The sequence below is a fragment of the Rhinatrema bivittatum genome, chromosome 7 (genome assembly GCF_901001135.1).
Source record: "Rhinatrema bivittatum chromosome 7, aRhiBiv1.1, whole genome shotgun sequence".
In the NCBI taxonomy this organism is placed as follows: domain Eukaryota; kingdom Metazoa; phylum Chordata; class Amphibia; order Gymnophiona; family Rhinatrematidae; genus Rhinatrema; species Rhinatrema bivittatum.
Genome location: NC_042621.1, coordinates 306815187 through 306830582, shown reverse-complemented (window position 1 = coordinate 306830582; position 15396 = coordinate 306815187). Strand labels below are relative to the sequence as shown.

General features: G+C 46.0%; 1 protein-coding gene across 4 annotated transcripts in view; it reads right to left on the bottom strand.

The window, feature by feature from the left end:
• Positions 1-15396, bottom strand: part of WDR11 (WD repeat domain 11) — a 238628-nt gene that overhangs the window by 17096 nt on the left and 206136 nt on the right. For all 4 annotated transcript variants that reach the window (XM_029610533.1, XM_029610534.1, XM_029610535.1 and 1 more), the window contains 4 exons: positions 14164-14344; positions 5938-6033; positions 1022-1187; positions 493-590 (listed from right to left, as the gene is read on the bottom strand). In XM_029610533.1, coding sequence (XP_029466393.1) covers positions 493-590; positions 1022-1187; positions 5938-6033; positions 14164-14344 — 541 coding nt within the window. The remainder of the gene's footprint in view (positions 1-492; positions 591-1021; positions 1188-5937; positions 6034-14163; positions 14345-15396) is intronic.

Here is a 15396-nt window from a genome sequence, read left to right as displayed (position 1 = left end):
GAGGTAAGCCAGCGAGAAAGGGAGTCTATGGCATTACACAAATGAGGGGATCTTATGGTCCTCGTCTTTCTTTTTTTGTTGGCCTGGATGATTTGGAAGCAGTGCTGAAATCTGGAACAGTGATCTGGTGCTGGGATCTGACGAAGCTACCTGGGGAGCCCCCCCGAAAATAAATAGATAAAAGAAGTCTGGCCATTGCAGTGACAGTCCCTAGCCAGACCCCTGCAAGCAATGACCACAACTCCCTCTCCTGGGGACTGAACCAGAGACCTTCCACCAAGCCGGCCCATATTTCCGGCTTCCTTTCCTCTGGGCAACACCAGGAACAGAGGCTGCTTCCCTTCAGAAGTCTCACCTGGGCTTGTGAACATTTCGGAAGTGGCACAATTCTACACTTGGAGAGCTCACCACTGCCGCACGGAGCAGCTCCTGCTTCAGGGGTCAGGCAGGGCATTTTCACACGCACCACACATACAGACACAAATGACCTACCTTTGCAAGCCAGGCTGCTTGATTCCATTCCCCATATGTCTGTAGGTAGCGGCACGCGTCAGCAGCCTTGTCAATCAAACAAAGTAACTGCACACCTTCTGCAGAGACAAATTCAGCATTACCTGTCAGGAATGAGTCCAGCCCAGCCTGCTCAGCCGCTGCTGGAACCCACTAGCACCACCCATAATACAGCTCCGCTACGACCAGATTAGCATCCTATCAGCACTGCCCACATCTCGTCAGTCCTGCCTATATAGCCTGCTCCAGATCCCAGCAACCTAGCCCTGGATCCTACTGGCATTGTCTACTATAGCAAACATCCCATCAGCATGGCCCAGCCCTACAGCCAAGAACGGATAGACTGAGACCTATGACACTAGCCTTTCCTATACACAGCTTCCATCCCATCAGCCTGGCCCAATTCAGACAGACAAAACCTATCCAGTTTTGCCCAGCTCCTAAGGCCTGAATACAGAGAAGTACGCCCCAGCAAAGGATCATGGCAAAGGACCAAGCATTCAAACATCACCTGCCAGCTTCCCGTTGGCTATCATATTGGTGGCCACAAGTTTGATGGTGCTCTGGGAGGGTCCTGATGAAGTTACTGTGGTGACTAAACAAGCTTTGAGGGAATCACAGTAATAATGTGGGTTTTCAGCACTCGTTTCCAATAACAACTGAACAGCTCTGTCTGTCTGTACAGAGAGAAAGGACACCAGACATTACCCTACAACCTTATGTGTGACACACTATACTGCTCTATACAGAGAGGAATCTCACCAAACATTATCATCCAACCTGTCTCCATGTGACACACTGCATCACTCTATATAGAGAAATCTCACCAAACATTACCATTCAACCTGTCTCCATGTGACACACTGCATCACTCTATATAGAGAAATCTCACCAAACATTACCATTCAACCTGTCTCCATGTGACACTGCATCACTCTATATAGAGAAATCTCACCAAACATTACCATTCAACCTGTCTCCATGTGACACACTGCACTCTATATAGAGAAATCTCACCAAACATTACCATTCAATCTGTCTCCATGTGACACACTGCATCACTCTATATAGAGAAATCTCACCAAACATTACCATTCAACCTGTCTCCATGTGACACTGCATCACTCTATATAGAGAAATCTCACCAAACATTACCATTCAACCTGTCTCCATGTGACACACTGCATCACTCTATATAGAGAAATCTCACCAAACATTACCATTCAACCTGTCTCCATGTGACACACTGTATTACTCTATATAGAGAAATCTCACCAAACATTACCATTCAACCTGTCTCCATGTGACACTTATCCACTCTATATAGAGAAATCTCACCAAACATTACCATTCAACCTGTCTCCATGTGACACACTGCATCACTCTATATAGAGAAATCTCACCAAACATTACCATTCAACCTGTCTCCATGTGACACTGCATCACTCTATATAGAGAAATCTCACCAAACATTACCATTCAACCTGTTTCCATGTGACACTGTATCACTCTATATAGAGAAATCTCACCAAACATTACCATTCAACCTGTCTCCATGTGACACTGCATCACTCTATATAGAGAAATCTCACCAAACATTACCATTCAACCTGTCTCCATGTGACACTGCATCACTCTATATAGAGAAATCTCACCAAACATTACCATTCAACCTGTCTCCATGTGACACTGCATCACTCTATATAGAGAAATCTCACCAAAACATTACCATTCAATCAACCTGTCTCCATGTGACACTGCATCACTCTATATAGAGAAATCTCCCCAAACATTATCATTCAACCTGTCTCCATGTGACACTGCATCACTCTATATAGAGAAATCTCACCAAACATTACCATTCAACCTGTCTCCATGTGACACTGCATCACTCTATATAGAGAAATCTCACCAAACATTACCATTCAACCTGTCTCCATGTGACACTGCATCACTCTATATAGAGAAATCTCACCAAACATTACCATTCAACCTGTTTCCATGTGACACTGCATCACTCTATATAGAGAAATCTCACCAAACATTACCATTCAACCTGTCTCCATGTGACACTGTATCACTCTATATAGAGAAATCTCACCAAACATTACCATTCAACCTGTCTCCATGTGACACTGCATCACTCTATATAGAGAAATATCACCAAACATTACCATTCAACCTGTTTCCATGTGACACTGCATCACTCTATATAGAGAAATCTCACCAAACATTACCATTCAACCTGTCTCCATGTGACACTGCATCACTCTATATAGAGAAATCTCACCAAACATTACCATTCAACCTGTCTCCATGTGACACTGCATCACTCTATATAGAGAAATCTCACCAAACATTACCATTCAACCTGTCTCCATGTGACACTGCATCACTCTATATAGAGAAATCTCACCAAACATTACCATTCAACCTGTCTCCATGTGACACTGCATCACTCTATATAGAGAAATCTCACCAAACATTACCATTCAACCTGTCTCCATGTGACACTGCATCACTCTATATAGAGAAATCTCACCAAACATTACCATTCAACCTGTTTCCATGTGACACTGCATCACTCTATATAGAGAAATCTCACCAAACATTACCATTCAACCTGTCTCCATGTGACACTGTATCCACTCTATATAGAGAAATCTCAAACATTACCATTCAACCTGTGTCCATGTGACACTGCATCACTCTATATAGAGAAATCTCACCAAATATTATCATTCAACCTGTCTCCATGTGACACTGCATCACTCTATATAGAGAAATCTCACCAAACATTACCATTCAACCTGTCTCCATGTGACACTGCATCACTCTATATAGAGAAATCTCACCAAACATTACCATTCAACCTGTCTCCCTGTGACACTGCATCACTCTATATAGAGAAATCTCACCAAACATTATCATTCAACCTGTCTCCATGTGACACTGCATCACTCTATATAGAGAAATCTCACCAAACATTATCATTCAACCTGTCTCCATGTGACACTGCATCACTCTATATAGAGAAATCTCACCAAACATTACCATACAACCCGTCTCCATGTGACACTGTATCACTCTATATAGAGAAATCTCAAACATTACCATTCAACCTGTCTCCATGTGAAACTGTATCCACTCTATATAGAGAAATCTCAAACATTACCATTCAACATGTTTACATGTGACACTGTATCACTCTATATAGAGAAATCTCACCAAACATTACCATTCAACCTGTCTCCATGTGACACTATCACTCTATATAGAGAAATCTCATACCATTCAACCTGTCTCCACGTGACACTGTATCACTCTATATAGAGAAATCTCACCAAACATTACCATTCAACCTGTCTCCATGTGACACTGCATCACTCTATATAGAGAAATGTCACCAAACATTAGCATACAACCTGTCTCCATGTGATGCTGTATCACTCTATATAGAGAAATCTCACCAAACATTACCATGCGACCTGTCTCCATGTGACACTGCATCACTCTATATAGAGAAATCTCACCAAACATTACCATTCAACCTGTCTCCATGTGACACACTGTATCACTCTATATAGAGAAATCTCACCAAACATTACCATACAACCTGTTTCCATGTGACACTATCACTCTATATAGAGAAATCTCAAACATTACCATTCAACCTGTCTCCACGTGACACTGTATCACTCTATATAGAGAAATCTCACCAAACATTAGCATACAACCTGTCTCCATGTGACACTGCATCACTCTATATAGAGAAATCTCACCAAACATTACCATACAACCTGTCTCCATGTGATGCTGTATCACTCTATATAGAGAAATCTCACCAAACATTACCATGCGACCTGTCTCCATGTGACACTGCATCACTCTATATAGAGAAATCTCACCAAACATTACCATTCAACCTGTCTCCATGTGACACACTGTATCACTCTATATAGAGAAATCTCACCAAACATTACCAAACAACCTGTTTCCATGTGACACTATCACTCTATATAGAGAAATCTCAAACATTACCATTCAACCTGTCTCCACGTGACACTGTATCACTCTATATAGAGAAATCTCACCAAACATTACCATTCAACCTGTCTCCATGTGACACTGCATCACTCTATATAGAGAAATGTCACCAAACATTACCATTCAACCTGTCTCCATGTGACACTGCATCACTCTATATAGAGAAATCTCACCAAACATTACCATTCAACCTGTCTCCATGTGACACTGCATCACTCTATATAGAGAAATGTCACCAAACATTAGCATACAACCTGTCTCCCTGTGATGCTGTATCACTCTATATAGAGAAATCTCACCAAACATTACCATGCGACCTGTCTCCATGTAACACTGCATCACTCTATATAGAGAAATCTCACCAAACATTACCATTCAACCTGTCTCCATGTGACACACTGTATCACTCTATATAGAGAAATCTCAAACATTACCATACAACCTGTCTCCATGTGACACTGCATCACTCTATATAGAGAAATCTCAAACATTACCATTCAACCCTGTCTCCATGTGACACTGTATCACTCTATATAGAGAAATCTCACCAAACATTACCATTCAACCTGTCTCCATGTGACACTGCATCACTCTATATAGAGAAATCTCACCAAACATTACCATTCAACCTGTCTCCATGTGACACACTGCATCACTCTATATAGAGAAATCTCACCAAACATTACCATTCAACCTGTCTCCATGTGATGCTGTATCACTCTATATAGAGAAATCTCACCAAACATTACCATACAACCTGTCTCCACGTGACACTGTATCACTCTATATAGAGAAATCTCACCAAACATTACCATTCAACTTGTCTCCATGTGACACTGCATCACTCTATATAGAGAAATCTCACCAAACATTACCATTCAACCTGTCTCCATGTGACACTGTATCACTCTATATAGAGAAATCTCAAACATTACCATTCAACCTGTCTCCATGTGACACTGTATCACTCTATATAGAGAAATCTCAAACATTACCATTCAACCTGTCTCCACGTGACACTGTATCACTCTATATAGAGAAATCTCAAACATTACCATTCAACCTGTCTCCATGTGACACACTGTATCACTTTATATAGAGAAATCTCACCAAACATTACCATTCAACCTGTCTCCATGTGACACTGCATCACTCTATATAGAGAAATCTCAAACATTACCATTCAACCCTGTCTCCATGTGACACTGTATCACTCTATATAGAGAAATCTCACCAAACATTACCATTCAACCTGTCTCCATGTGACACACTGCATCCCTATACAGAGAGAGAAATCTCACCAAACATCATTGTACAACCAAGTCACTACGTGAAAGACACTGAAAGAGATGTCCTGGTGTGCCGCTAGGCATCACTCACCTGTCCCAGGAGCAGCAGCTGGTCAGCGCACTTCCTGGTGTGTTCATACGTTGACCTCTTTACCTCTTGTACGCACACTCGCTCCAGCTGAAATTTCTGTACAGACAAAATATATAAATGACTAGGAGACAAAGGCGCAACCAATACAACACGAAGAGAGCAGACTGCGAAGCTTACCAGGTATTAACTGTAGACTGAAGATTTTTTTCCTCAACTGCCTCTACCAAATAGGAAGGTAGAGGGAATTTGCACAGGGGCACCTCTCCCTCACGCATCTATCCTTTTATAAAAAGATCGAAACCTCTTTCTCCTGTGGCACCCTTTGATACCAGACTTTGGATTCAGTGGGCATTATGATGCAATGATAACCAGTTGGTGGCTTTGTCCAATTCACCTAACACTTACCATTGGTCGGCACTGAAAGGAAAATTGGTTCTTACCTGCTAATTTTCGTTCCTGTAGTACCACAGATCAGTTCAGACCGCTGGTTTGGGTCTCCTTTCCAGCAGATGGAGTCAGAGAAAAAAGCTGAAAGGCACCTCCTCTTAACCTGGTGTGCCACTTGCGATCCTTCAGTATAGTCCATACCATAGCAGAATGAGACATATAATAACCTCAAACATAAGAACCAATGGCTATATCAAACCTCCATATGAGAAATTGATTAACTTTTGTAACATATGTACATGGAGGGAGTACTTCCATATGCAACTTGAATGTTGTCCACTTGAAAAATATTCTGCATAATAGAAAGAACGAAATCGAACAGACTCTCCAGGCTCCATGGGCGGGCGTCTGGACTGATCCTTGGTACTACAGGAACGAAATTTAGCAGGTAAGGACCAATTTTCCTTTCCCTGTACGTACCAGGATCAGTCCAGACCGCTGGGATGTACCCAAGCTGCCCTAAATGGGGTGGGACCTGGAGAGATCCGCTTGAAGAACACTACTGCCAAAGCAGTCACCATCCAGAGCACTGACGTCCTAACGGTAATGCTTAGCAAAAGTGTGTAAAGATTTCCAGGTAGCCGCTCTGCAAATTTCCTGCAGCGAAACAAACTGATTCTCACCGTCTGAGATCTGATTGAATGTGCTTTCAAACCATCCGGTACTGTGCGTCCAAGACATATATATGTCGAAGTTATGGCTTCCTTCAATCATCGGGCAATAGTGGCTTTAGTTGCCTTATGTCCTTTCTTAGGACCACTCCCATAAGACAAACAGATGGTCAGATAAGTGAAAAGCATTGGTTACCTTCAAATAGCGAAGCAGAATCCGCCGCACATCCAATCTCCGCAGGTCGCAAGCCTGAGGAGAAATCCAATCCAAATCCGTGAAAGCCAGCAAACTCCACGGTCTGATTCAATTGAAAAGCCGATACAACCTTTGGTAGAAAGGAGGGCACCGTTCGAAGGGATACCCCTGAATCCGAAATGCGGAGAAAAGGTTTCCTACAGGACAATGCTTGAAGCTCAGTTATTTGCCTCGCAGAAGTGATAGCCACCAGGAAAATTGCCTTAAGTGTCTTTCAAGGTGGCCTGTTTGAGAGGCTCAAACGGAAGACTGCACAATCCACGGAGAACTAGATTCAAACTCCAAGGAGGACACATGGGATGAACTGGAGGGTTCAAATGTTTGGCACCCTTCAGGAAACGCGCCACATCCGGATAAGCTGCAAGGGATGTCCCGTCAATCTTTCCCCGCAAACATCCCAGGGCCGCTACCTGAACCCTGAGAGAACGACACGCCAAGCCTTTCTTCAATCTCTCCTGTAAAAATGCCAGATACTTTCACCAAGAGACCAGGAACCTGAATTTCCCAAATCCAAATGGTAATGCCTCGCAAAAGTATGCAGCGATTTCCAAGTCACTGCCCTGCAAATCTCCTGCGGAGACATCAACTGAGCCTCCGCCCATGAAGCCGCCTGAGCCCGAGTCGAGTGGGCCTGCAAACCCTCAGGAACTTGACGGCTCTTGAAAATATACGCTGACCCAATAGCCTCTTTAAGCTACTTGGCAATAGTGGCTTTGGAGGCATGAGCATGTCTCTTCAATCCGCTCCATAAAACAAAAAGATGATCCAACCGCCTGAAATCATTAGTAACCTTGAGATAACGAAGCAAGGCCCTGCGGACATCTAACAGCTTAAGCTCCCGAGCATGCTGCATAGAATCATCTAACTCTGTAAATGCTGGGAGCTCGATAGTCTGATTAACATGAAAGGCAGAGACCACCTTCGGGACAAAGGAAGGGACCACACTCAACGTGACTCCAGAATCAGATATTTGAAGGAACGGGTCCCTACATGACAAAACCTGCAACTCAGAAATCCTCCTGGAACAGATGGCCACCAAGAAAATGACCTTGAGAGTCAAATCCTTAAGGGTCGCTCTCCTAATTGGCTCAAATGGAGCGTCATACAATATGCGCAGAACTAGATTAAGGTTTCAGGGGGAACAGATCTGCCGCACCAGAGGACGCAGATTCTTAACTCCCCGAAGAAACCTCTGTACGTGCGGATGAGAAGATAAGGAGTAACCCTCAATCATCATCCCTTGCAAGCAGGCTAGAGCTACTACCTGTACCCTAAGAGAATTAAAAGCAAGGCCTTTAGCTAAACCGTCTTGTAGGAAAGAATATACGTGAGATATCGAGGCACGAACCACCTATATGCCTCGGTCGGTACACGAAGCCTCAAACACTTTCCAGACCCTAACGTATGAGAGGGAGGTAGACTGCTGCCTAGCGTGCAAAAGCATAACGATCACCGGCTCTGGATATCCTGTCCGCCTCAAGCGTCGCCTCTCAAAAGCCAAGCCGCTAGACAAAAGCGAACTGCCTAGTTGGAAAATACAGGACCCTGACGGAGAAGATCTGGAAGATGACTGAGGCGCAGTGGACCGTCCACAGCTAGATTGACGAGATCTGCAAACAACGGTCGACACAGCCACTCTGGAGCTACTAGGATCACCTTCCCGGGGTGCCTCTCTATGCGGCACAACACCTTGCCCACTAGAGGCCACGGAGGGAAAACAAAGCAAGATCCCCAAAGCCCAAGGCACTACCAGAGCGTCAACCCCCTTGGCCCCGTACTCCCTCCTGCGGCTGAAAAACCGAGGAGCTTTCGAATTGAGCCGAGTCGCCATCAAATCGATGTGAGGGTAACCCCACCTCGTCCGGATGAGCCGCATTGCTGTCTCCGCCAATTCCCACTCGCCTGGATCTAAGCTCTAACGACTGAGAAAATCGGTCTGGACGTTGTCGACGCCCGCAATATTAGATGCAGCTAACTGAACCAAGAACAGTTCCGCCCAGAGAAACAGCTCCTGAGATTCCAGAGCCACCCCCTGGCTCTTGGTGCCACCCTGACGATTGATGTAAGCTAGCGTCATCACATTGTCCGACAGAACCCTGACCGATCGACCCTGAACAAGGGGGAGGAAGGCTCAAAGTGCCAGCCGCACCGCCCTGGTCTCTAACCAATTGATAGGCCATGAGGCTTCTATGGCCGAGCAAGTACCCTGGGCTGACTCCCCCCAACCAGAGAGACTGGCATTGGTAGTGAGAACCACCAATCAGGGACCTTGAGACTGACACCACGCTGCAGATTGGACTGTAGCCACCACAAGAGGCTGCTCCATGCAGACACATCCAGCAAGACCGGTAAATAAAAAAGCCTGCGACAGAGGATTCCACGTCTCCAACAGGGCCCTCTGAAGTGGGCGTATATGCGCGAAGGCCCACGACATCAATTCCAGTGCTGAGGCCATCAATCCCAGAACCTGAAAAAAATCCCAGGCTCGGGGCACCCTCAACGCCAATAAGCGGCGAACTTGTGACTGTAGTTTGATCATTTTCTCCTCTGTGAGAAACACATTGCCTTGCCTCATGTCAAAACGAGCCCGCAGATAGTCGAGTGTCTGGGATGGTTCCAAATGACTCTTTCCCTGATAGACCACTCAGCCGAGAGACTCTAGCAGATGAATAACTTTTTGTACCGAAGAATGGCAGCCGTCCAACGATTTCTCCTGAATCAGCCAATCGTTGAGAGATAAGGGTGCACCAGCACCCCCTCACGCCGAATAGCTGCCGCCGCCACCACCATTATCTTGGTGAACGTGCGAGGAACCGTGGCCAGTCCGAAGGGGAGAGCCTGGAATTGGAAATGCTGACCCAGCACTGCGAACCTCAGAAAGCGCTGATGATCTGGAAGAATGTGAATATGTAGATATGCCTCCGTCAGATCCAGGGAAGCCAAAAACTCCCGAGAGCGCACCGCCGCAATCACTAAACGTAAAGTCTCCATTCGAATACGCGGTATCTTTAAGGACGCATTGACCGACTTGAGGTCCAGGATGGGCCGAAACGTGCCCTCCTTTTTTGGCACCACAAAGTAGATGGAGTAACGACCCCTGCCCTGCTCATGCGGAGGAGGCACTGGGATCACCGCCCCCAACTCATGCAACCTGCACAAAGTCTCCCGAACCGCATGACGCTTCGCTGAAAACCTGCAGGGGGAGATAAGAATAGGTTGCGAACCGGACATGCAAACTCTAACGCGTAACCATCTCTTATCACCGAGAGGACCCATTGATCCTTCGTAACCCTTGGTCCATTCCCCGTAAAACTCTGCCAGACGGCCCCCTATATAGGGAATGGCGGAGTGAACTGGCCTCGCTTCATTGGGAGGTCTTGACCCCAGCTGTGCAGGGCCCTGAAAGGTCTCTGGCCGCCTCGAAAGGACTGACCCCAATTCAAACCCAGAGGTTGAAAAGGTTTCTGCGACACCACAGGACCTCTAGAAGGACGAGATCGTCTGCCATCCCTAAAACGCGACTGGGACTGAAAAGCCTGACTATTCCTAGGCTTGTCCTCCGGCAACTTGTGTACCTTTGTTTCACTCAACTGCTTTATCAACTACTCCAGCTGCTCCCCAAACAACAGACGACCCTTGAAGGGCAATGAACCTAACTGGGCCTTAGAAGACACATCCTCAGACCAATGACTGAGCCACAGCAAACATCAGGCCGCTACAGCAGAACTCATAATTCGAGATAGCAAACACACCAAATCATAAAGCGCATCAGCTACATATGCGACAGACGCCTCCACGTGATCTGTATTAGACGTGACGGATCCAAGCTGTGTCTGCCCATCTTGAAAGCTCTGGACCCAGTGTAAACATGCTCTTTGCATAAAGCCTGAGCAAATGGCGGCCCGCAGCCCCAAGGCCGCCCCTCAAAGACCCTCTTGAGATGAAGTTCCAACTTTCGATCCTGAACATCCTTAAGGGCCACAGCACCCACAACCGGAATAGTAGTCTTCTTAGTGACCACGGAAACTGCTGCATCAACCTGCGGAAGCGCAAAAAGCTCCAAGGTTTGCTCCGACAAGGGGTAGAGTTTCAAAATCGCTCTACCCACCCTCAAGTCTAAGGCTGGGGAATCCAACTCACGTTCTACCAACTGTTGCACAATCCTATGATAAGGAAAGGCGGAAGGAGGAGCCCTAAGGCTATCTAGGACAGGGTCTGCCCCATCCATCTCTGGAACCTCATGAGGAGCTTTCAAACCCAGCTCCTCAAGAACTTGAGGAAGCAGAGGCTCCAACTCCTCCCTCCGGAACAAACTGAGAAGCTTGGGGTCATCACCCTCTGCAACCAAAGGTGTCCCGATGTCATCTTCCTGATCGAAATTCGGGGACCACAGATCCTGTGCTGCTGACGCTGCCCCTGTTGGAGGGACCAGGACCACTGAGCCCTCCGTCGTACCCCGGGCTGGGCAAACGTGGGGCCTCCAAGTAACTCGACTGCGTAGACCTTGACGTGGCCCCCAGAGGCTGAGGGCACGGACCCCAAAGTATCAGGGGTAACTGTGGGCATCCCAGAGCTTCCTGCTGCGCCAGATAGGTTTGATGAAGCAGGAGAATAAAATCAGGGGAGAAGGGGCGTGAACCCGGAGCTAAAATCGGAACCTGGTCTCCCCCAGGCCCCTGAGGCAAAGGGACCTGCTGATTAGCCCCCCACCCCGGAGAGCCCCTGCTCCTCTAGGGGGCTCGAATGGACCGGGGAAAGCTCCGGAGGGAGATCCCCCTCCCCTCCAAACATGGTGGCACACGCGAATCTAGCGCCAAAATGGCCGCCACTCCCGCCACAAGGGAGCCGGCAGATCCAGAGCCAGCAGAGGCATACATAACTGGCCTGACCGTGGCAGCCGCGCACTTATCAAAGCATTGCCGTTTTGAGACTCCCAGGAGAAGGGAGGGCCCTTCCCCCCCCCCCCCGAAACGCAGCCAGAGAGCAGAGGCCGGGCTGACCAAGACGCGCTGTGACTGTCCCACATGCGCAGCAAGCCGAGCCGCGAACCATCCCGATGAAAAACAAAGAAGCAAAAAAAAAAATCAAAACAAAGAACCAGCATGATCAATGGGGTGGAGGAGGGGAGTCACCCCAGAACCTTACCACTCAGCCGTCCTATTCTTTTTTTTTTTGTTTGTTTGTTTAAAAAATAGCAAGGAAGTTCCTTTCTTAGGGCTGAAAAGAGCTGTCCAGCTCAGATCAGCCACAAAACAATAAGGAGAGAAACCCCTGAAGAAGAAAAAAGGGGCTGAAAGCCGCAAGACCGGTCTTGTGAGGAGAGGGATCTGGACCACTAGATACACACCCCACGGAACAATTTGGACCTCAGCTGGTCCACCTCAACCGAACAGGGAATGATTCCCAAAAGGGAACCAACCTCCTAGGAGGAAGGCTCACCCAAAAAATAAAAAACTAAAAAAGGCTAAACAAAAGACTGCAGTTTATGCACCCGCCATCTGCTAGAGACAGAGAAATACTGATCTACTGCAGGTGTCACCAGGACTTATCAAGCAGTGTCAGCGAGGCTTTTCTCTGTCTCCATCTGTTGGCAGGGATGAAAAAAACCAGGAGTCTGGACTGATCCGGGTACATACAGGGAACTGACCTTTAGTTTTGCTTTTATTACTTTTGTTGCATTATCTTGGTTTTTAATATTGTTTGTCATTTTGATCTTGTTTTATGTAATGTCTGGATACTGTAAACTGCACTGATGACTTTGATTGATGAGAGGTCAATCAAATTAAATAAACAAGAACTCTGCAAGAGTCCATAAACCATCAGCAGCCATCACTGCCAGCCAGGATCCTACACAATCCAGACGCTGGCTGAACAAGAAGGCAGAGGCCTCATCAAATTTAATTTGCAGATGATACAAAATTATTCAGAGTAGTTAAATCACAAGCGGATTGTGATACATTGCAGGAGGACCTTGCAAGACTGGAAGATTGGGCATCCAAATGGCAGATGAAATTTAATGTGGACAAGTGCAAGGTGTTGCACATAGGGAAAAATAACCCTTGCTGTAATTACACGATGTTAGGTTTCATATTAGGAGCTACCACCTAGGAAAGAGATCTAGGCATCATAGTGGATAACACATTGAAATCGTCGGCTCAGTGTGCTGCGGCAGTCAAAAAAGCAAACAGAATGTTGGGAATTATTAGAAAGGGAATGGTTAATAAAACGGAAAATATCAAAATGCCTCTGTATCGCTCCATGGTGAGACCGTACCTTGAATACTGTGTACAATTCTGGTCGCCACATCTCAAAAAAGATATAATTGCGATGGAGAAGGTACAGAGAAGGGCGACCAAAATGATAAAGGGGATGGAACAGCTCCCCTATGAGGAAAGGCTGAAGAGGTTAGGGCTGTTCAGCTTGGAGAAGAGACGGCTGAGGGGGGATATGATAGAGGTCTTTAAGATCATGAGAGGTCTTGAACGGGTAAATATGAATCAGTTATTTACTCTTTCTGATAATAGGATGACAGGGGGCACTGCATGAAGTTAGCATGGGGCACATTTAAAACTAATCGGAGAAAATTCTTTTTCACTCAACGCACAATAAAGCTCTGGAATTTGTTGCCAGAGGACATGGTTAGTGCAGTTAGTGTATTTGGGTTCAAAAAATGATTGGATAAGTTCTTGGAGGAGAAGTCCATTAACTGCTATTAATCAAGTTTACTTAGGGAATAGCCACTGCTATTAATTGCATCAGTAGCATGGGATCTTCTTAGCGTTTGGGTAATTGCCAGGTTCTTGTGGCCTGGTTTGGCCTCTGTTGGAAACAGGATGCTGGGCTTGATAGGCCTTTGGTCTGATCCAGCATGGCAATTTCTTATGTTCTTATGAGAGTGACAAGCACACCCACCTGAAAATAGGAGTTCTCACACAGCAAATCATAGCATATATCCAGAGGGCTAGCCGGCTTCTCCTGCGGGGAAGTAGGGCCATTCTCTGCTAGAGCCATTCTCTGCTGATCCTGGGAAAAGCTGTGCAGATAGTGAGCAGCAATGGTCCAGAAGTGCAGCTCCGACTCATCCCCATACAGTCTGAGGAGAGAAAGTAAAATATTCCGGGTGACTGCATGATCAACTGTGAATCCAGCAACCTGCACACAATATTCGAGACACATTCCTGTTACAGTAAGCAGCGCATGAAGATCTCACACACACACACACAGCATGAAAGGCGCATCCTTGTGAAAACGAAATAAAATACAATGATCTCACACACTCACAGCTTCCTCATGGTTCAATTAAACATGCTACAAATATAAGCAACATGCTGCAGATGCCACCAGACTCATTTAATAAGAAAAAGCTGTAAAAACATCTGGGACTATGCAATGTGACCTACACCTGGTTCTCAGCAACTATTCCAGATGTGCAAGGCTTGCAGACACACATGAGCACCTTAAACTCCATCCTCCCATAGACCAAGGTGTGATTGGTTAGCAAAGAACAATTATAGCGTCACCGAAGAAAGGAGCGTTCCTTGGGGCACGTTCAGGCCCTGACATTTAGAAACCACAGGTGCTGTCGTCCCCATCTCAGCCGCCTGATTCTCCAAGGATAAGTACTGGAGTGGTTTCCCTTTAAAGGTTCAGGAAGTGCCACCTGAGGAGTCTGCAACTGTGGGGGCTGCTGGAAAATGATTATTCGTGGTCAAAGAAAGGAATTTCTTAGCCATTTAAGAGTAACCATCGCTCCATTCTCATTTTACTGGTCCTGTCTAAAAGGTACCATATATACTCACATGTAAGCCTAGAAGTTTATGCTCCAAAATCTGCCTGAAAAGCTGATTAAGCTAATCCGTGGATCACAGTCAAAATTTAGACCAAATTAGGGTTATTACACACCGAGGGTGATGTTAAGAGGCAAAGATGCATACTGGGCCTATTTCCTTGCAAGCACCACTGTAGGGCTATCAAATTCTGAACCTCAGCCTATTTGTAGATTTCGCATTTTCACGGGTTAGAAGGTTAAAAAATGGTCAGCTTATACGTGGTTAGGCTTATATGCAAGTATATACGGTATTTCTTTGGCAGAAGACACAGGAACAACCCCTGCTCTGACTCTGGCAAGCAGCAGAGGAAAATTGG